Here is a 21,658-nt window from a genome sequence, read left to right on the forward strand (position 1 = left end):
AGGTTAGAAGGTTCATATTTCTAACTTCTGTTTACTGTGGAGGAAAACTCCTGATTCTAACACGCTCTAAAATGCGTACATGAATCCTACTTCTTCCGTAACAGTCACACATTACACTAATTACATTGAACTTATGCAAAGAAAACAAGTAAACGCCATATACACTAAGCGAGTGTCTACCGAAAGTTCCGGTAGCTTCACCATCCCCCATGCAGACAACAAAATCTGAAACTAGGCTAACTAGCCTCAGACATCAAATGCAATGAAAAATTTACGATAGCGTATGCCTAGCCACAAATCCAAGTCAATAATCGTAAGAATAATTAGGATACTTAAGCGGCTAATGAAGTTTCAAAATCCTAGGCGGAGGTCTGTAAACAGTTGTTTACCGACCGGCGACAGAAAAAATATGAATAGAAAATGGGAATAGTTCCTGATATCCGCCTCCCAGCGGCGGGAATGGGTACCACCACCTGGCCGCCCACTGCGTGTGCCGTGAATATGACAATTTGTCGAAAATTGCATTTTTCCTAACTATACAAAACTGAGGTCCTTTAACAATAGGAAAGTAGCTAAGCGCAGCTGGAACGGTCGTAAGCTTCGAACAAGGGGAGAACGGTAGTTAACTGCTTGTCCGACAGTCGCGCCGCGCGACTGGGAGGTAAACAAATCACTTTTGCTTTTGGCCCATGCAAATACGCAGAGTGAGGGGTGGCATGAGGAGGGACTATATGTAAAGGACCTCAGTTTGTATAGTTAGGAAAATGCAATTTTCGACAAATTGTCATTTGTTCCGATACGTAATACAAACCATCGGTCCTTTAACAATAGGAAGACTCACTTCTTGGTGGGAGAGGAATCTGAGTCTTTTGATGAACAGAACTGGTGTTCGTCCATCCCTGGAATGCCTCCCTGGTCGTAAGAGCGAGGGATCCAAGCCTCTGTCCGATTGATCGGGGTGTGCACCGCAGGATCAATGGTCAGACCTCTGGGCCGAGTACTAAGAGAGAGGCAAGCGTATCTCTTCGTACAGCAAGCAAGACCTTGTTCCTGTTTGCAAGAGGCAACATAAAGTATGGGTTGTCTCAAGCGGTGGCATCCACTTCCTCCCCCTTGTTGGAGGAAGTGGTGGATATACGCTCCTATCCCTAGTGAAAGGGATAGGATGGGCTCTGTTGAGTAGCTCACCTGCATCCTTGTCCTTATCCAGCAGGGTGACGACCGTGTCCCTCTAACCACAGGTAGAGGGGAGAAACAAAAAGATGGGAAGAGGAGCCAGTCACACTCTCATTCACCATCCATTCTTACGGTCACACCAGGACTCGATGCTGTTCAGCCTGCGAGGTCTGGGTTCGCTACACAACGTGTTGAGCACCACCACGGGTCCCAAGGAAAAAGATCCAAGGACCTGTGGGCAATATCCCGAAGGTAGAAGGAAGGGCATGTGGTCTGGTGGACCCAGACCCCTGCCTTCAGTACCTGCGCCAAGGAGAAGTTCTTGTGGACAAGGCAGCATCTCTTCGCATCGAAGGCGGTGAAGTCCATTAGGAGGGGATTGTGAACGACTCGAACCAATCGTCAGGGACCGAAGGGTTCTGAGTCTTCGCTACGAAGTTCGGTACGAAATCGAGCGTCACGGATCTCCATCCCCTGGGTGCCTGACTTCGCAGGAGAAGTCATGCAGTTCCTCAGAGGAAAAGAAGGAAAATAGTCGCATGACCTATCCCTCTTCTCTACTTCGGTGATGTCCAGTACCCAACTGGTCTGTCCGTTAGCAACGAAGTCTCTCGCATCCTCCTATCCCCCATGCAGCGAAGTTCTCGGTAGTGGATAGGACACCGACACTACCATGGTGGGTGTCAATGGTATGGGTACTGTGACAAGCTATTAAAACGCAAGTAATGGTTGCTGTGTAACAACCGAACTAAGTCAACAGCGTAATTCGTAACTGACTCGGCGCTCTGACAGCTGCCGACCGACTGCTGCGTTCGGTAGGGCAAGTTGTCAAAGCATCCGAGTAAGTCACGTGACCTTCGCCTTTAAAGGTTATGCCGAGAGACCAAACCAATGATGTATTTGTTTGTCACCATTGCCGGACAGCGAGGTGATGATTCTCTTAAGGCATGTACCCAACAGGCGAAAGTCAATTGCCTTCTAGAGACCTAGGTCCCTGAAGGTAAAACATCTCATGTTTGTTGAATCTCAGCTAAGGAGAAACAACACTATGTACCGTTGAAGACGAAGGTAGATATTGAATGCAACCTACGTCTTCACATATGAATCGAGAGAAGGATCTCAAGATTCTAAACCGGTGCTTACAAATGACTGAAAACGCTACCCCCCGCTATTTTTCATTGCTGTCCCCGTGAGAAGTCGTAGTTCAATGAAAGCGGGGCGTTCTTCGGTAATGAAAACACAGGTGAAAGCCGCCCTGAAGAACTGCTTCTCATGAGGCTGAACATTTGGAGGTAGAGCTGTCAGTCGGAGAGTAGGCGATGTCTTCTGACACATCTTGTAATTCTCGGGTTGAACAATGAACAATTGTACACCTACGAATACGAGATATTTGAAGACAAAACTCAGATGTCTGCAAAAATCTCATTCGCATTATCGCAGTGCGATGCAGCGGAGACTTGTACAGACTTCTGTTACCGTGCGGTAAACAGAAAGATGCAAGAGTCCAAGAGATATCTCTGTTGAAAATTCTCGCAATGTCGAAGGCGATGGAATCTAGCGTCACCGCAGTAGATGGTCCTTCATTATTGCGAGAATCCCCGTTAATCAGAGACCTAAGTCCATGATTGTTAGGCAGAGATACGGTTCGGTAGTCAATCAAGCAGGGGAGAGAGAGACATACATGACCGTGAATCTCGGAGGCCCAGCTGATACTGAGCTGCTTATACAGGCAGTTCAATACGCAGTGGTTGAGCCTGCTGACTCGTCATCCTGAGTTGCCAGGTAATCCATTATTCCACACAAGGAATGCGTTCGGCTAGAACTACCGAGCATAAAAGATATGCTCGGGCAATTATATTTAGGCGAAACGAATTTCTCGTAAATATAAAAGTTGAAATGGTGTTGTCGTGACAAAACCATAAGTATATAAAATTGAAACTGAAAACTCCTGGGAGGTTGCAGGCAACCCCGAGTTGCAGTTCAATTATAATACTTCTCGTCTAACGTCGCAATCCGTAGAATAACTAGGATATGCGCCTACCCCTCGGACAATTCAACTGCTTAGCAGAAATCAGGTCGCGAGGTTAATATACGTAGTATATTTGTAGGATTCTGAACAACGATCTCCATCCTAAATTCTTTCCTTCAAGAAAACAAAATAAGGATTGGAGATCGACCACCTTCGTTCTCTATCAAAGAGAGTGAGGGAGAAGTCTTCCCTCGAAGGAAAGCTTCAATGGTGAACAGAATACTAAGACGATAGTTCAAGCCAAACTGGATATTCCCGTCCGATCTCCTCTATTCCAGGTTGGTCGCCTATTGTGAGATAGTTTCTTTCAGCAGCAGTCTTCTTCACAATGCTAGAAATTCCAGGAATTCGAGCATAGGCAGGGTTCCCGATTATCGTGTAACATATCGGGATTCTCGTCTCGCTCTACTTTGGACCGTGTCTCGCGTAAGTTGTTTTGAAGATCGTAAAACTCGAACACTCTGAATGCGCTAGAAATTCCGTAGAATTCTAAGCAGTCTGCGAAAACCCCCAACCCCCCACCGAATTCGTCAAACGATATCGGCTGGTGGTCCTCCTCGATTCCCGTAGAAATCGAGAATGGAGCAGGATTCCTCCTCAACGACCGGGGCTTACGTCAGGTAGGACCCGAAGGTCCCCCCCGGTAGCGCAGTCCCGAACGTGGATCCTAAAAAAAAGAAATCTCTGTAGGATCCTTCCCCATTTCCCTCGTAGCCGTAAGGAGAGAGGGAATGGGGAAGGAATTGGATACTCGCTCGCCCTTCCCCAGTGGAACTAGCAGTTGGAGAAGAGTAGGAGCAGCCATCGCCTTGCGGCGATGGCCTCTCAGTCTGGGAAAACGTATCGTCAGGAGAAAACGTTTTTTTTGTTTTTTTTCCCGCGGAGGGTTACGAACTCTCACGTTAGGTTTAACGGGTCTGCCGCCCAGACTGTGAAACTCGTATGGGTGGGGCTGATCGACACCTGACAGGAGAGAGCCGATACCGTCCGCCGACTCATTCCAGTCCTCGTCGAGGTCGAAACCTCTCAGGAGGACCGAAGGAGTATTTAATACGGTGTCCGAAGACACGTAGAAAACGCCGCTGTCGCAGTAGAGGAGGTGGAAGTAGCTTGATCGACCGGCCAGAACTGAGAGAGCCTTCTTGTCCGGAGACGAGACACTGGTTCGAGACAGAATCGGCAAGCTCCGATCGCGGCAGACCCACCGTCGGGTTTTGGGTTCCCCTCCGGGCCCCAAAACGACTCGAGCAGAGACGTGGGCTCTGCTGGTGGGAGCGGCAATCCTTCCGCAGGGTCATTATGCTGACGAATCAGCTTAATGACTTCTGCAAATTCCTCTGTATCTCGGGAGTAACCGCGTCTTGCGGAGTAGGACCGTCCAGTCCCTCCAACAAGAACAGATCCCTGATACTCCTCCTTCAGAAGGAGGAAGAGCGGCAGACCCCTGACGGTCGCCTCCAGCTAATTGCGCGTATGTCCTGGTCGGTCCTAGAACCGTGCCTGGTCCATACGGCGTCATAGCGGGGTCGCGAGCGGCGCACCTCTCGCGATCACTCATAGGTACCTCGCTCCTCCCGGCGTAGCCCGAGGAGGTTGAAGGTACAGGAGAGGCAGACCTGACGCTCCCCCCTAGCTCGCTGGCAGGACCAGCGTGCTTGGAGGGCTGCTGCTGATCGTCAACCCGCCCGGCGGTGGCGATCGAGCAGCATGGCCTAGCCCTTGGCCGCTCGCCTGAGGCGAGAGGCTTGGCTGAGAACGTCGACGCTGAGTCTCTAGCGTCAGGCGAGCTGTTGCTGGTTACCGTCTCCCGCCCGGGTCCCGATGGGAGCGGCGTCAGGTGACCTGCTAGGCTCGCTGTCCACGGTGAGACCGGCGAGCGTACCTCTCGGCGCGTCGAGCCGCTGGTACCAGCACCGTGGCTGGTACCGACGGCCGCGGGGACCCCTTCCTCGCCTCAACCCGTTATGGGAGAGGCAGACCTGACGCTCCCCCCCCTCGCTCGCTGGCAGGACCAGCGTGCGTGGAGGGCTGCTGCTGATCGTCAACCCGCGGTGACGGTCGAGCAGCAGGCCTAGCCTTACCGCTCGCCTGGGGCGATTGGCTCGGCTGAGAACGTCGAGACCGATCTCTAGCGTCAGGCGAGCTTGCCGCTGGTCACCGTCTCCGCCCGGATCCCCATCGGGAGCGGCGGACGGTTGACCCTGCTAGGCTCTGTGTCGCGTCGAGACCGGCCAGCGTCCTCATCGGCGCGTCGAGTCGCTGGTACCAGCCTTGGCTGGTACCGGCGGCCGCGGGGGACTCCTTCCTCGCCTCAACCCGTGGCTGATCAGCGACCGTCACGTTAGCCCGAGCAGCCAGTTGATCGCTGCTGAGAGCGTCCACTGGTCCTGGCGAGAGTCGTGTGCACGACTCTCGCCAGTCTTCTGCTCCGCGCCGCTGTCTTGACGGCGAGCGAGCTCGGGCGTCAAAACTTTGGCTGGACGGTCTTCTTGGAAGAGCGTCCACTCGGTGCTTTCTCGTCGAACGAGAAGCGGCCGAGGACGGAACCTGGTTTAGCGGCAGACCCGACCCCCGCTAGCACCAGGTGAGGACGCACCAGCCGAGGCTGGTGGCCGCCCTCTGGTCCCCGTCGACTTCTTCTTTGCAGAAGAAGCGACGGGGCCCCGTTCCCCCGAAGGAACACAGGAGGACCAGCAGAAGAGCTCCCCAGCTCGCCTGAGCGAGCCGGGCCCTTAGAAGATACAGAAGGAGTCTTCTAGGGGGGAAGGAGGCAACCTTCTTCTTCTTCGGCTGTTTGGCCTTAGAAGTCGAAGGGGAAGGTCTTCTTCGCCAGGCTCCGCAGGACAGACGTCAGGTCTTCCATCCAGGAGGGAGCCGGGGCAGTTGCCGAAGCAACAGGGCCCGACTGCACCTGTCCGGAAAGACCTGAGACTGTGACAGCATCACCAACAGCAGGAACAACAGGAACAGGTCCAGGAACCGCAGGAACATCTGAAAGTGAATGAGCAGCAGGCACCTGATCTGAAAGGGAATGAGCGGCTGGGACAGCAACAGGTACGGCAGGCACGGCAGGTACCACAGGAGAGACAGGCGTCCTGTCGGCAGCTACCGTCATCCTCGGCACTGGCGGCAGGTCCAGGGGGGTACTCTTTTTTGGGCAGCGGCAGTCCGGGGGTCGGCAATACAAAGAACCAGGTGGCGGTGGCAACCGTCTGATTGGCAACGGCAGGAATTGGTTCTGGATTGCAGCCGTGGGTGTTACCGACATGACATGTGGTGTGTACACCAGGTGCGGTGACATCTCATATGCTGGTGTCGAGATTTGGTTGTTGTAGTGGTTACCGTATCATGAGTGACCACTGCCGACCCCGCCAACCGCTGAATCAACCCCTGCAGTCCCAGCGACTCTCACACCTGTCCCAGGTCGTCCTCGCTGATGGCAAACCTGCGGAAAGCAACAGTCGGGTTAATTAGAGGGGCTTCCTCGCCGCCTGGGGGGAGAGAACCCCACCCAGAGCGGACGGAAGACCCCGAGTACAACTGGACGTCCGTTACCAAGGAGTCACTGGACTTCCGATGACTTCTTGTGTCCTCGTACAGCACCCACTGCGCCTCTGACGAATGCATACACGTTACACAGGGCTCGTTGCGGGAGCACTCTCGCCCCCGACAACGAGTACAAAACCTCGTGAGGATCTACATCTACATTCAAGGTCGTCTCCCACGGATGTAGCACCTGCGGTAACATAGATAGATTAGTAAGAGGGGTTCCCTCACGCACGGGGGAAGACATGCCCCACCCCGAACGCAAGGAAGCCCCACATACAAAATACAATGAAGAAGCTGAGCGGGGGGCAGGAAGGAAGACGAAGAATCGGCTACCAACTTCCTGGCAGACCTTCGCTTCCCCCACCCCCGCACAGCAGTGAAAAGTAATATGAAAATGAAACAGAATACTGCCCTTGCGATTCACTTCATAGAACTTAAAGGAGAAAAGATCAATTCCCGGGTAAGAACGGAAACTTGATCCAATAATATGATGCTATCATAAAATATATATGAAAATGAAACAGAATACTGCACTTGCGATTTCATTTCACATAAAAAATCGTAAGGATCAATTCCCGGGTAAGAACGAAAATTGATCCAGATTAAATTCCATGCAACCAATAAATGAAAATGAAAAGAATATTGCAATTGCGAATCCACTTCCATTGCATTCTATATACAAAATTAAAAGTACGTGCCGAGCGCACTCACTCTCGGTAACGAACGCACAGGGCAAAAATATAATGAAAAAAGTACTTACATTTTTTCAATTACCCCCTTTCGCCCAATACATTGAGCTCGGCCGCGAGCGCGCCCCAGGCCCTCGGCACCGAGACATAATTCAAGGTTTTCATAATTAAGGTCAATGAAAATGAAAACAGTGTACTTACAGTTTCATTTCAAGTCAAACAAACCATTAGTAGAAAACACAATATAAACAAAGCATACGACGATGAAGCGGGCAGAGAGCGATGACGAACACGTCCTTCACACACCCGCGGCCGAAAGCAAAGTGATTTGTTTACCTCCCAGTCGCGCGGCGCGCGACTGTCGGACAAGCAGTTTAACTACGTTCTCCCCCTTGTTCGAAGCTTACGACCGTTTCCAGCTGCCGCTTAGCTACTTCCTATTGTTAAAGGACCGATGGTTGTATTACGTATCGGAACAATTTGAAATTCTGTCGGACTTCGGTAGAATACAGCTATATATATATCTGTCAGGTAAGTTTCATGAACAAATAAGCGTCCCGAAGGTCTATGGAAACCATCCAATCTCCAGGATGATGAAGCTGCTAATACCGATTGGGTCGTTTCCATAGAAACTTCGTCTTCAGGACAAAGACGTTCAGGGCACTGACGTCCAACACCGGTCTCCAACCCCCGTGGCCTTCTTTACCAGGAAAAGGCGATTGTAAAATCCTGGTTTCCTGCGGAGAGTCCACTAACTCTATGGCCCTCTTTGCCAGTAAGAGCGAGAACTTCTTGATGGAGGGCGGCAAATTTTCGGAGTTCTCTGAGTAGGCTGACAAATTCACAGGAAATTCTGTGAGAGGGGGTGCTTGATGAACGGAATGGTGTATCCTTCCTTCAGGACCTGGACCGTCCAAGGATCCGCTCCGAGATGAAACCAGGTCTGCCAGAAAAAGGTGTAATCTGGCTCCTACTGCTGTGTGGAGGACTACGGGCCTACTTCTTGATGGAAGAGGGAGTGGTTTTAGAAGAGGCTCTACCTCTCCCACGAAACCTGGAGAAAGATCGAACGGGAGCTCTCTCGAAATGGTTTAGGAGCTTCCGTGGAGGGAGCACTCCGAGAAGCAGAAAGAACGGAGCTATCTTCCTGGGCTTCTTCACTGACTGTGATAAAAGATCCTGGGTCGCTTTCTGTGTTAAAGATTGAGCGATCTCGCTCACAATCTCTTGCGGAAAAAGGTGTTTCTTGTCCAAAGGAGAGAAGAGCAAGGCAGACTTCTGGTTCGATGAAACCCCTTTCGACAAGAAGGAGCACCAAAGCTGTCTCTTCTTCAACACTCCAGAGGCGAAAATGGCAGCGAGCTCCGAAGCTCCATCACAGATGCCTTTATCGATACAATCCAGTACCGAAAGTTGTCAACGAAGGATCGTAAAAGGAGTTTATACCCCGACAAATGCTTGTCTTTTTCTGTAAGTCCTTCTCCTTCTTCCTCCAAATCCGAAGCTTCCTTCGACGAAACTGGCGAACACTCCATCGGAAGAGGAATCCTGTTCGGCGAAGTCACACCCTGATGCATCCGAGGAGGGTGTGAGAAAGCAGGAGAAGACGTCTGAGCCTGTACTGAGACGAATCCGGGCGGCTGAGCTGGCGGCTGCGTTGGCAGCTGAGCTGGCGGCTGAGGTGGCGCTCGAGCGAGAGCCTGACGTGGCGCCATAGACGGAGTCAGGAAAGGAGTCCAACCAGGCGCCTGAAGTGGCGTCTGAAGAGGAGACACATGGAGAGTCTGAGCCTGAAGAGGCGACTGCAAAGGAGCCTGCGAAGAGGACTGCACAGTAGTCTGCGGAAGATGTAAGGCGGTCGGGAGCGCATTCGGGGACGAAAGAGACTTGCCAAAAAGCTCCAAGATACTGCCTAACCTTGCGGCACATTCATCTGTTCAAACACCGAAGGTTGAGGATCCACCGACGTAGAAGGCGCGGGAGGCGTAGAAGGATGATCCACAAACACGTCTGGAGCCGCAGGAGTTATCGCTTGAGGAGGCTCTGGAGAAGGCTCCGAAGGAGTGTGCGTGTTCGGCTTCTCCACTTCTATGAGAGAAGGGCGATAAATCGAAACCACCACCGGAGAAAAAGCTTCAGGCTCCTCCCAAAAACTACTAGAAGGTTCGCAGCCGCCACCTTCTTGGGAACCGCAGCAGGCGAAACATCGCGAGACCTTTTCAGCGGTCTAGAAGTCTTATTACGCCAACCTCTATAAGAGGAAACATCTGAACTAGAGTCGCTTGACGAAAAACACTTCCTCGCAACACCTTTCCAATGGTGAGCGACAGCATCCTGGGTACGGCTACAGGATTGCTTGAGGGGGCGGCTGCTCGGGAGCAGATCCCGCTCGCCTCCCTTCGGTTTTCGGCATGCCTCCTCCCAGGATCTGGGGAGTTTTGACAGGGGCCTAGACCTAGGAGAACGAACGGGCCGAACAACCACCTCCTCCACTACACTTGCACTAAGTAATTTATCACACTTAACTACCACTTCTTGAACTGTCTCACCCATTTTCTGCATAGTGGTGAGGAAGAGACAAATTTCGAGTCCATATCGGCTCGTAATACGACACGGGATCGTCGGGATCGGGAGATACAGATTCGAGGGCAGGAGCAACCACTACGGGGTTAATAGGAACAGGATTAACAGAATTCAGAGGAATATCCTGGCTACTCACTAAATTAGAAGAAGATCTCTGTGAACCCTTCTGATTCTATCTTTTTCTAACTTTCTCATATACTTTCCCAGTGCCTTCCCACTCCTGAGACGTTAGAGACTTACATTCTTCACACGTATTCTCAAAAGAACATTCACGTCCCCTACAACTAACACAAGTAGAATGAGGATCAAGTGAAGCTTTAAGAAGTCTAGTCTTACACCCACTGCTACACACCCTATACTGAACAGAGCCGGTGTCAGATATCGTGAAGAATTCAAAATAATTCCTAAAAAGGACAACAATATCAAAACCAAAATAACTATAGCGCTAGCAAAAAGATCAGTAAACTCAAGGTACATCACCAAAAGGAGAAAACCAAGATGATCAAATCCAAATTCCAACCAGCAGAGGAACCGTGTTACCGGTTCCGACGGCAGGAGTAGAGGGATCACCTGTCAAACCATTAGCGCTACCGCGAATTTCAAATTCTGCCGTGACGTCAGGAGACGACAGCTATATGTAACCACCGGGTAAGTTATATAAGTGAAAATACATTTTCATAGCAAAATTTTTTATTCGGATATGTACCTATTGTTCAAGTCACCTTATCTTTAAAAGTAAGTATGCTTCATCCCAAATAATAATTTTTCAGTAAAGGTTATCGCTGTAGCTTATACTATGTCAAGAATACCACCCCAACTGCAATACTCTTACTTACTTTGTCCACACATGTTGTATATCCTTCAGACTAATGCTCATTGCTATTCTGGGCTTTCCTTTGTGATTAGGCACAGGTAAAGAGTCCATTCCAAAAGGTGGGTGGATATGATACACAAAATCTACAACCAGATCTGAAAAATAATTTATCAATTATAAAAGACTTGTAACATGCCTTCAAAATTTCACAGCATGCAAACCATTCTGATATGCATGCACCTGTGTTGAAACTTTAAAGTAAAAAAATGTTAGCACAATAAATATTTGAAAAAATTGTAGGTTAAGTAGGAAAATGGGTTAGAATATAATAGGAAATTTAGGCTAAATACTAGCCAGAGAACACATGGACATTTACATTACAGGAGCCAACAGGAAAGTGACAGGAAACTGGCCTTGTTGATGGTGTTATGAGAGGAAAAATATATCTAGTTCCTTACTAAGATGAAAGATGGTTGTGTCACTTGCTGAAAATTCTACTGAAAACTATGTGGTCATTGCATTAGCCTCTTAAAATAATAATAATAATAATAGAAAAACACTACTCTATTAGAGCAAGGTCAATCAAGATTTATGTATATCCCAGATTGTTGAGATATATATTGTACAGCATTTCTAGACTAAAATATTTCACAAACAATTACTTACGCTGCCTGCTTTGGTGAGAGGGAACGGGACATAATCTTCCGCTCCAAACTCCAGCGATCCACAAAAGTTCATTTTGTCGGACACTATGTCTACTAATGTAGCATCCAAAAGACCCCTGGAGCCAGTTAATAACCACATGGTGAATGACTTCTCTTCCTGAAAGACTTCTGATTCATAACAACTGAATATCTTCTATGAACTGAAGATGGCTTACATTTACATACTTAACTATAATTCTAATAAAAGTCCTGTAAGCATTAAGAACGTTAATGCATCAGTACTCTAATATTGAACAATTTTCACTGATATTGAATAAGTATATCTTAGTTTTACCAGAGCACTGAGCTGATTAACAGCTCTCCTAGGGCTGGCCTGAAGGATTAGATTTTTTTTACGTGGCTAGAAACCAATTGATCACCTAGCAACAGGACCTACAGTTTACTGTGGGATCTGAACCACATTATGTCGAGAAATTAATTTCTATCACAGGAAATAAATTCCTCTGATTCCGCATTGGCCGAGCCGAGAATTGAACTTCGGACCATCAGATTGGTAGCCGAGCGCAAAAACAACTCATCCAACATGGAACTACCGATATTGAATAACACAAGAGATACATACCAGTATAAAACATCACAGGGAACCATTCCAACCCACTGAAAGACTGACTTTGGGTCTTCGTACTTCGAAATAACCAGGCACGATACACATTCATGTCTACGTCTTCATCTGTAGTAGTTCCGAGACTTACGGAATTAATTTCTATTCTCACTGCGTCCACGGTTTTCGGCTCGAGTGTTAAGCAGGACGTAGTACTAAGTGAAACTGTTAACACAGCTGAAGGATATACTTCTAATACCTGAGGAACCATCGAATAAAAATTTGTCATATCAAGCAACATGCATAGTAATTAAAAATGTAAAGTTTTTTTAAATAAAAACTTTTTGTACAAACCCATTTGTACTTGTAAGTAGCCCTTTCATGCCTAGAAAACAATTCCAAATGCTCTAGTCCCTCTTGAAAAGTAAGATAAAAGCAGCCATCTGGCAATACATATGTGGGCAGATTCCAGTCTCAAGTACTTATAAACCTTATGATCAAATGAATTAAAAGCAATAAAATATATCAAGTCAAAGAAGTAAAGTTTACTCAAAAAAAGATGCCTTAGTAGGCAACCTTATCATAAAACGTGAAAAAGTTAACTTAACATTCGCAAAGAACCGCACAAAAACTAACTTTCAAGAGAGTACTGACTAGCGTTCTTTTGTAAATTACCAGAGACAAAAACTTACCTTCAATATATGGACTGCAATAACTGCAAATCTAACACTAGCTAGAAGCATAAAGTAGCACTTCTGCACAAACCAAAAAGTATGCATAAACTTACATATTTTACCAAAATACTGTAGTCCCATACCTGAAGAGGGGAATCAAAATGATATGGTTTTTACAGGCAGTTCCCACTTACTGGCGGCATCAGTTAATGGTGTTTTGGTTTTACTGCGCTTGGCTAATGACGTTGTCAACCAGACTTTTGGCACATGTGAGCGGTTAACTGCACTGTTAAGCAGTTTATCAGTGTTGTAAACACCATTTATTACCATAATTATTGTGATGTTCTGGTTAACACCGTTCGCCCGAAAATGGAACCCCAGCCGTTAATCAGGGACTGCCTGTACAATGACCTCTATCTTCATGAGAGCAAATGAAAATTCTCAAATCACCTTATTGTGCACAGGCAAAAAGCAGATAAGTGGAAATGAAATGGAAAAGTAACATGAATAGTATATCATCTTTAAAAAAAAATAAACTAAAAGAGTTTCTGGACTTCATTACAACAGACAGTATTACTGCAAAGTATGAATATTTTCATATACTATTCCTATATACTAAATAGCCAATAAAGAGCAAACAAACCAAATGCCATATTTATGGTTAAAGTAGTGAGTGAAAATCACATTGCAAAATCTGTACAGTTTACAAATGCTAGTATACACTATAAACACAAGATTACTGTATACAGTAGCACAGAGAAATGGTAATATGGAAGTATTATAATTCAAAATTGTATTCAGATCAATAACTATATTATTTAGAGGAATCTTTCAAGAGTGGTATATACTTCCATTTGGAAATGTACAACTGACAAACTATTCCACATTTATGACAACCGAATATTATTGTACATATATTAATAAATATCAATCACAAACTCTCCTAATTTAGTAAGGAAAAAAAAAAGATGATTAAAACTTACCTTATTCTTTAAAAAGTTTTCGTACTTTTTTCTCAAGAGTTTATCTTCGTATCTAAAATTGGACATTGAACTCAAGTAACAGAACTTGTATATTTTACTGGTGAGCACTGAAAAATAAAAAAAAAAACAAGAAACAAGTAACAAATGTGTTCCAAACAAACCACACTCAAAAAACAAGGACAGTTACTTTTTTTGGCTATTAACATCTCCAAGCTCTTGAAATACTAAATACATAGGCCTTGAACACTGTTAATCTCAAATGGTAAGCAGTCCATTAAATCCATTGGCTTTTTAATGTAAGGGACAAATGAATCAGAATCATACTAAAGCTCACATTTTAGGTGCGCTTTCCAGGTAACCGCTTCCTCTTTGTATAACTTGAATGCTGCAGAGGGATCTAAATGTGACTCATTCTCCAATGGTCTTATTCGAGGGGTTCTAAATGGAGTGGCCATTGGTGTTCGGCCAAGTTTATGAGCAGGGGTTCTTTGTAGCATGGCAGCAGGCGTCCTCAACGGTGTTCTAGCTGGAGTGTAACGGGCATTTAGCTTATATGAAGGCGGCGTAATGTTTCTAAAGTTATATCTGTAAATAAGAGAAAAATACCATCATACATACATAAATACATATAAAAACTACATTAACACTGCTGGATATAACAGTTCTCACTATAAATGAAAACACTGATGAAATCTCATAAAATGCTTGATAACTATTTACATTAATGCTAGTACAGTAATAGATAAAAATAATGTAAGGTTTTCCCTCCATTACAAAGTCTCAATTTTATAATATTCTTTTATTTTTTGGTAGGGATAAGGCAGATCATTGAATAGAGACATGACTATCTCAGTTATGTTCAAAATGAATCTGATGTTGCCCTCACTGACTGACATTTGAGTGCCATTGCTGTTGGTGCTTTTAGTCAACCTATACAGGCGGTCCCCGGGTTACGACGGCTCCGGCTTACGACGTTCCGAGGTTACGACGCTTTTTCTTAAATATTCATGGAAAAATCCGCCCTGGGTTACACCGCTTGTTCCGAGGTTACGACGCTGACGCTTCCGACGCTCCGAGTTAATGCTTTTAAAAAACGCATACTATGGTAAGAATCCTTTATAGTTTAGCACAGTATATTAATAAAAATAAGTTTTTGGTTAGATTACAACTAAAATTTTGAGGTTATGATGATTTTCGACACTTTTTATTTGTATTTTTTTTTATTTTTTTAGTGACGCCTCCTATGCGGAACTAGTTTCCGAGCGAATGAATACACTAGCTTGGGATGCGCAGTTTATAACAGTCCAAAAGCGCAAATAATGAAAAAATCATTGCTTGTTTCCAGTATACATAATTAACAAAACTAAGTTTCTGGTTAGATTACAACGCAAATTCCAAGGTTACAACGGTTTTTTATGCTTTTTAACGATACCTCATAGGCAGAACTAGTTTCTGAGCGGAGGGCGCATAAAATAATTTACGCTATTAAACTGTATGGTAACCATAGTCAAGGATAAGGAACGCATTCTCAAACAGTATACATATCCTTTAATACAAAATAGCAAAATATCATTGAAACATTATTTCACTTAAAGAATCCATTTATACTCTACTTAGACCTGGATATAAAAACCATAGTTTCTCTCGTCTCTTCTCTCTCTCTCTCTCTCGTCTCTCTCTCTTCTCTCACTCGTTCTCTCTTACTCTCTCATTCTCTCTCTCTCTCTCTCTCTTTGTATTTTCCGCGACGAAAATAATCACTAATTAGTGTATTTTGATGTTTATTTTCATGACTAAATACATTTTTATAATACAAAAATTATTTACTAATTTTTCAAATATTAATTTGATTATACTGTATTATTAAGTTTAATAAGTTGAAATGATATCACATAATAAAAATAATAATTCTCTCTCTCTCTCTCTCTCTCTCTCTCTCTCTCTCTCTCTCTCTCTCTCTACTACAAAGATGTATGTTTTTTTGTATGATAAATAAATTATTTACTATTTTCAAATATTAATATTAATTTATACAGCAATAATATCAATTCATTAAAGAAAATACCATAGTGAATTAGTAAGATTTTAGCTTATATATTTAAAAAATTATGGAAGAATGAAGGAAATCCCAGTCTTCTGTCAGTAACCTTTTCTCAACTCCAGGTACTAAAACTGTCAGATATATCAAGTTCTGTGACAGCCAGGAGGGGGAAGAGCTCATGAAATTTCCCCCCCCCCCCCCCACCCTCTCTCTCTCTCATTTACTGAGACTCGAGATTTTTTTATGTACTTGTTCTACTTTATTTGTTTTTATACTTTCAAATAATAATAATAATAATAATCCAAAGAAACCTCATAATCACATGAGTTAATAAAATAAATGGAAAAGTAAATCCACAGTAATATGTCTGATCTGTTTATTTAAAATACAAAGCAGAGAGCTTTCGAAGACCTGCACGGTCCTCCTTGTCAATCTGAATACAATTACTAACAGTGACCATACAAGAACTCTGTTTTTTCGACTAGTTTACAAATAGCCTGTTTGATGATGTAGTTGGCTCTTCACGTTATCCCCTCGTTCTCCAACGGCAAACCAGCTAATCGCCTAGATCTTCGAAGTGGCGGTTCGTCTCTTGAATCGTTTGATATGTTATCCATAGCAGCTTGGCGCCCGTGTCCCTAGTTGCAGGCGCCCAAGCTGCTATGGATAACATATCAAACAATTCAGAGACGAACCGCCACTTCGAAGATCTAGGCGATTAGCTGGTTTGCCGTTGGAGAACGAGGGGATAACGTGAAGAGCCAACTACATCATCAAACAGGCTATTTGTAAACTAGTCGAAAAACAGAGTTCTTGTATGGTCACTGTTAGTAATTGTATTCAGATTGACAAGGAGGACCGTGCAGGTCTTCGAAAGCTCTCTGCTTTGTATTTTAAATAACAGATCAGACATATTACTGTGGATTTACTTTTCCAATAATAATAATAATAATAACTGTAATTACATAATTCATATGGATAGTATTTTAAAGAAATACAATACGTACTAATCTATCCATGTCACTTTTAATTAAGGTTAACTCTCTCTCTCTCTTTTTTTTTTGCCACACAAGATAATAATGTCATAGTGGTAACTCCCTCTCTTTCGCTGGAAGCGTTGTAAGTATTTTTTGAGAGAACAGAGAGAGATAACACACACTCTCTCTCTCTCTCTCTCTCTCTCTCCTCTCTTTTACCGAGATGAAAGAATTTTTATGGTACTAGTATGTAAAATGTTTATTGATAATTTCAGTTATTTAATAATAATAATAATAATAATAATAATAATAATAATAATAATAATAATAAAACTTTAATTACAAAATCCATAATGGTCGTATTTTAAAGAGATGAAAATGACCTTTATGTAATCTCTCTCTCTCTCTCTTGTATTTTAATGAAAATATACAGTAATTTGTGAATACACAGTGTTGCACATGAAAAAAGTAAATTAGTGATAATTTTAGAGATACGGCCCTAAGAAAAATTGCAAATTACTGAAATTTTCCCTGTGGACATGTTTTCAACAACGTCGTTCCGGCTTACGGCAATTTTCGGGTTACGACGCGTCTTAAGAACGGAACCCCCGTCGTAACCCAGGGACTGCCTGTACCTATTTGTGCCCGGCATTCCGCACAGTAGTGCTCCAAGACCTTTATTGTTACGTCTTTTACATGAAATCCCAGGTGGCTTTTGAAAAAGATAATGCAACACTGTTTAAAACAGTTTACTCTTCCGTTACACAATAAGTGTCAGCTGGGCTTTATAGAAATCTGGAGCCAATTAGTAAATGATATATCATTAAAAGAATGAGGCTGAAACAGCTGGGCTTTATAGAAATCTAGAGCCAATTAGTAAATGATATATCATTAAAAGAATGAGGCTGAAAAACTACAGCAAACGGACCTTCTTGATTGGCGGATTTCATGCCAGGCTCTCACACCATGGTTCTTAGTACTTTCCTGTCTTTCATTAATCACTTTTTAACCTTATGTTATTTATTGGTTTATTAATTTTTTTAGTTTGAAATGTCACTATTATTTCACTTGCATAACATATATACAGTACAAATTGCAGATTCATTTTATTAAGTAATAATAATAATCATTAACTGTTCAATACAAAATAAGTTATCAGAAGTATACTTTACATGAAGAAAAACAACAATAATAATCATAATATTGTAGTTAAAGAACAACAGACTACAGTACTCCGTCAACATACCTCTCACTTGACCTGGGTGGCGAGAGACTGACCATCTCAGAAGTTCCCTGAAACATTAAGAGATCTTATATTGAGGCTCTACATTCTTATATTATTATTGGGCCTTGATAATCAAGTTTTCCACAAACAAAGCAGTTGCAAACGAGCCTCTAACACTGAACAGAGAGCTTCATATATCATCCTGTTTATCAACAGCCACAACAAATAAAACAGTAATTCTACTCTGAAGATAATGACAAGCAGATCATATAGTAAGTATTATCATAGACCATGCTCAGACTACCGAGATGATATTCTAAAATATTAGTCACACGGCTCACTCAAAAGATTCTTTAACATATAATCTCATCTTCCACCAAATTATAACCCTTCATGAACATGGTGAACAAATGGGAGATTCAAAATGAAGATTCTGACAAACATATTGCACTCTTGCAATCGAGCTGCTTTATCTACAGTCATTAACTTTGTCATGCCAGATACTCAAAGCAACCACTGGATGGTAATGGGTGCCTCAGGTTATGTAGAGTTGGGATACTAGACTCTATACTAAAATCACTGTTTAATACATTGAACCCACTGCTTTTATCATATTGTAGAGCTTTTTGTTAAGCACTCATGCAAGGTTCCTCTAAAACAAATCATTCTTCCAAGTGCTGTAATACATCATTCAGTGAGTTGATTATTATGTTTCTTAACCTATAAAAGTTACATACTTGTAAACAAGGTTTACTGTCACAAAACGAGTGCCTTTTCTCTACTGTAGTCGATGAACTGTATGTTGGCAGACATAGCAAGCCCTTTGTACTCTGGTTTTTTAGCACCTGGTGGCACTGGCATCCTACGAATGAAATAACATGCAGAAAGTTTGGCTGGATTGAGAATGTGAGTGACCAGTGCAACTTCCTCTCGAATGAGAGAATGTTAGTGACCAGCGTGACCTTCCTCCATGATGACTAATAAGGCACTAAGAGCTTTGTATGGCCATTAGTGTGATTATTATTATTATCATCATTATTTATCATTATGATACAAAATACATTAATGAATGTAGCCCACATCAAATAAAAGAGCTCAAGTCAAGTCAAAAGTAGCCCAAAAAGTTGTAAGCAGCAGTTTGTGAAATCTGGTTACACAAAGGTGTAAAAAGTAGCCCAATTTGCGATTTGTAGCCCAATCTGGCAACCTGCTTGCGGCCTCAGGCACTGTTGTGCTTCTGGAGGTTTGCCAAGTGCCCATCCAACATAAACAATAGCCATACTATGAGCTATGAAGGCGCGCAAATTCAAAAACTTGACAACGTCATATGACGTGGATAACCTGCGTGGGATGGGACAACTTCTGCAACATGTCATATGATGTGATTGACATTTAATAGATTAAATCAGCAGTTAAAGCATTCTAGTAAATAAGTATTTTTTATGCATAGGAATACAAATTTTTTAAAACAAAAATATTATGAATAACATGTTATTGTTAGTATACAATAAGGTTTTGTACATACTTACCTGGCAGATATATACTTAGCTTTACGTCTCTGACGTCACGACAGAATTCAAAACTCGCGGCACACGCGACAGGTAGGTCAGGTGATCTACCTTACCCGCCGCTGGGTGGCGGCTGTAAGAACCAATCTCCCTTTCCAGTCAGAATTTTTTCTCTTCCACCTGTCTCTGAGCATGAGAGACGGACTTTGTCAGAAAAGAGCAGAAGACCGATCTTTTCTTAAGAACCCCTGCTCCAAACAGGGAGGCTACTTCGCTCGATCCATCTCTAACTGCCTTATCCATGCACGTCAGTACACTGTTGAGATCCTCGGGCGAAATGGAATCCGGGTTCTGAGTCCTTTTAGACAAGACCCCCAAAGACCAGTCAAGGAAGTTGAAGACTTCCAAGACTCTGAACATTCCCTTCAACAGGTGGTCGAGCTCGTTCATAGCCCAGGTAGTCTTAGCCGACAAGAGGGCCGAGCGTCGTGAGGCATCCACCAGTGAAGAGAAGTCCGCGTCTGCAGATGACGGCAGACCCAGGCCTAGGGGTTCTCCAGACTCATACCAGAAGCCTAGTCTGCCCGTCAGCTTAGAAGGAGGGAAAGAAAACACAGTCTTCCCTTTCTCCTCCTTAGAAAGAAGCCAATCACCAAAACCACTCAAAGCCTTCTTCATTGAGATGGTTGGTTTCATCCTCACACAGGAGGAAACCTTCGTCTTCTTAGATGTCGAGAATAACGAGAGAGGAGAAGAAGGAGCGACGGGAGTAAGAGCGTCTCCAAACTCTTGAAGAAGGAGGTCTGTCAGGATCTTGTAGGAGAGCTCCTATCGAATGCGTTCTTCCTACTCCGATGAGTGAGTCCTCTGTGATCCTGTAGTCTGCTCCTAGATACACGGGAGTCCAAAGGGGAGCGCCTGCTAGGAGAGGAGAGCCTACTATGCTCACGGCGCCTATCAGAATCCATGCACCTGTCAAAAGGAGAGCGGCTGCCTGGCAAACTGCGCCTAAAATGAGGAGAACGCCTGCTAGGCTCTTGGCGCCTACCAACAGGAGAGCGAATCCCTGGAGAAGATCGCCTACTCGGAGACAGGCGTCTACCATGATCCAAATACTTAGATCGAGACGCGTGGGTCTCTGCAAAAGCTAGTCTATCAGCCGAGAAATTTCTTTCAGGCTCTTTACGCCTGACTTGAACAGAGCAGCTAACAGGTGAAACACGCCTATCAGGAGAGAAGCGCCTATCTTCCGCACAGCGCTTGGCAGCGGGAGAGCGGCTACTTGGGGAGTAGCGCCTACCAGGCTCTAGGCGCCTGACATAAGGAGAGATCCTGTCTCTGGAAGAGTCCATGTATGAGGAGGCTCTCTTATCCGGAGATTGGAGGTTCTTCGGAAAGGAGCGAGAAGACGAAGCTGTGCGCTTATCTTTAGACGAGCGCCTACTAGGCGCTAGATCCCTTTCTACTGGAGAAATGAAGTCGCCAGGAGAAAGCTTCTTGGGCGATTGGCGCCTGGAAGACGACAGGCGTCTGCCGAGGGAAGAGCGCCTCATTCCATCCGCTGTTACAGGAGAGAGAGCCGCCTCCGACTGAGAAGGCAAAGCAGGAGAAGGTAGCCTAGACTTCTTGATGGGGAGAGAGACGTCCTTCTTACGACGCGTGCCTCCAGCCAAGGAGCCCGCCAGAGCCGAAATCTGAGCTTGCAGCCCTGCAAGAATCCGAGCTGGAGATCTTGCAAAATCCTCCACAGGGGATGAGGATCGAAGCCTACTCTGAGGCGAGAACTCCTGATCCCTCCTGGGTTTCTTGATATCCACTTCAGGCTCTTCCGGAAAACATTCCGGGCTGGAAGGAAAGGCGCAAGGAGCCTTCCAGGCTCTCTTCAACGGTCGAGATGAATCCGAGGCGCTCCATCCTCTTCTAGGAGAAGGTGATGAAGAAGAAGAGAAGCATTGGCGTAACACCTCCTTCTTGGCGCGAATTAAGGCAGCCTGGGAACGAACATCAGGATCTACCGAGGGGACGCCTGATCGGTGGGGGTTCTCCCTAACCTTCCTGCGGCTGTTGACTTTCCTCCTCCACTGGGACTGGGAGTCTGGAAGAGGTCTAGGCCTGGAAGCATTAAGGAGCCGATCAGACGCACC

At 44.8% G+C, this 21,658-nt stretch overlaps 1 protein-coding gene across 2 annotated transcripts in view; it reads right to left on the minus strand.

Annotated features, from left to right (window-relative positions):
* Positions 1-21,658, minus strand: part of LOC135195738 (centromere protein L-like) — a 57,478-nt gene that overhangs the window by 31,498 nt on the left and 4,322 nt on the right. For both annotated transcript variants that reach the window (XM_064222184.1, XM_064222185.1), the window contains exons 3-8: positions 18,028-18,074; positions 14,098-14,348; positions 13,764-13,870; positions 12,128-12,365; positions 11,507-11,662; positions 10,863-10,995 (exon numbers count right to left, since the gene is read on the minus strand). In XM_064222184.1, the coding sequence (XP_064078254.1) occupies positions 10,863-10,995; positions 11,507-11,662; positions 12,128-12,365; positions 13,764-13,870; positions 14,098-14,348; positions 18,028-18,074 (932 nt within the window). The remainder of the gene's footprint in view (positions 1-10,862; positions 10,996-11,506; positions 11,663-12,127; positions 12,366-13,763; positions 13,871-14,097; positions 14,349-18,027; positions 18,075-21,658) is intronic.

Source organism: Macrobrachium nipponense, chromosome 16 (genome assembly GCF_015104395.2).
Source record: "Macrobrachium nipponense isolate FS-2020 chromosome 16, ASM1510439v2, whole genome shotgun sequence".
Lineage (NCBI taxonomy): Eukaryota > Metazoa > Arthropoda > Malacostraca > Decapoda > Palaemonidae > Macrobrachium > Macrobrachium nipponense.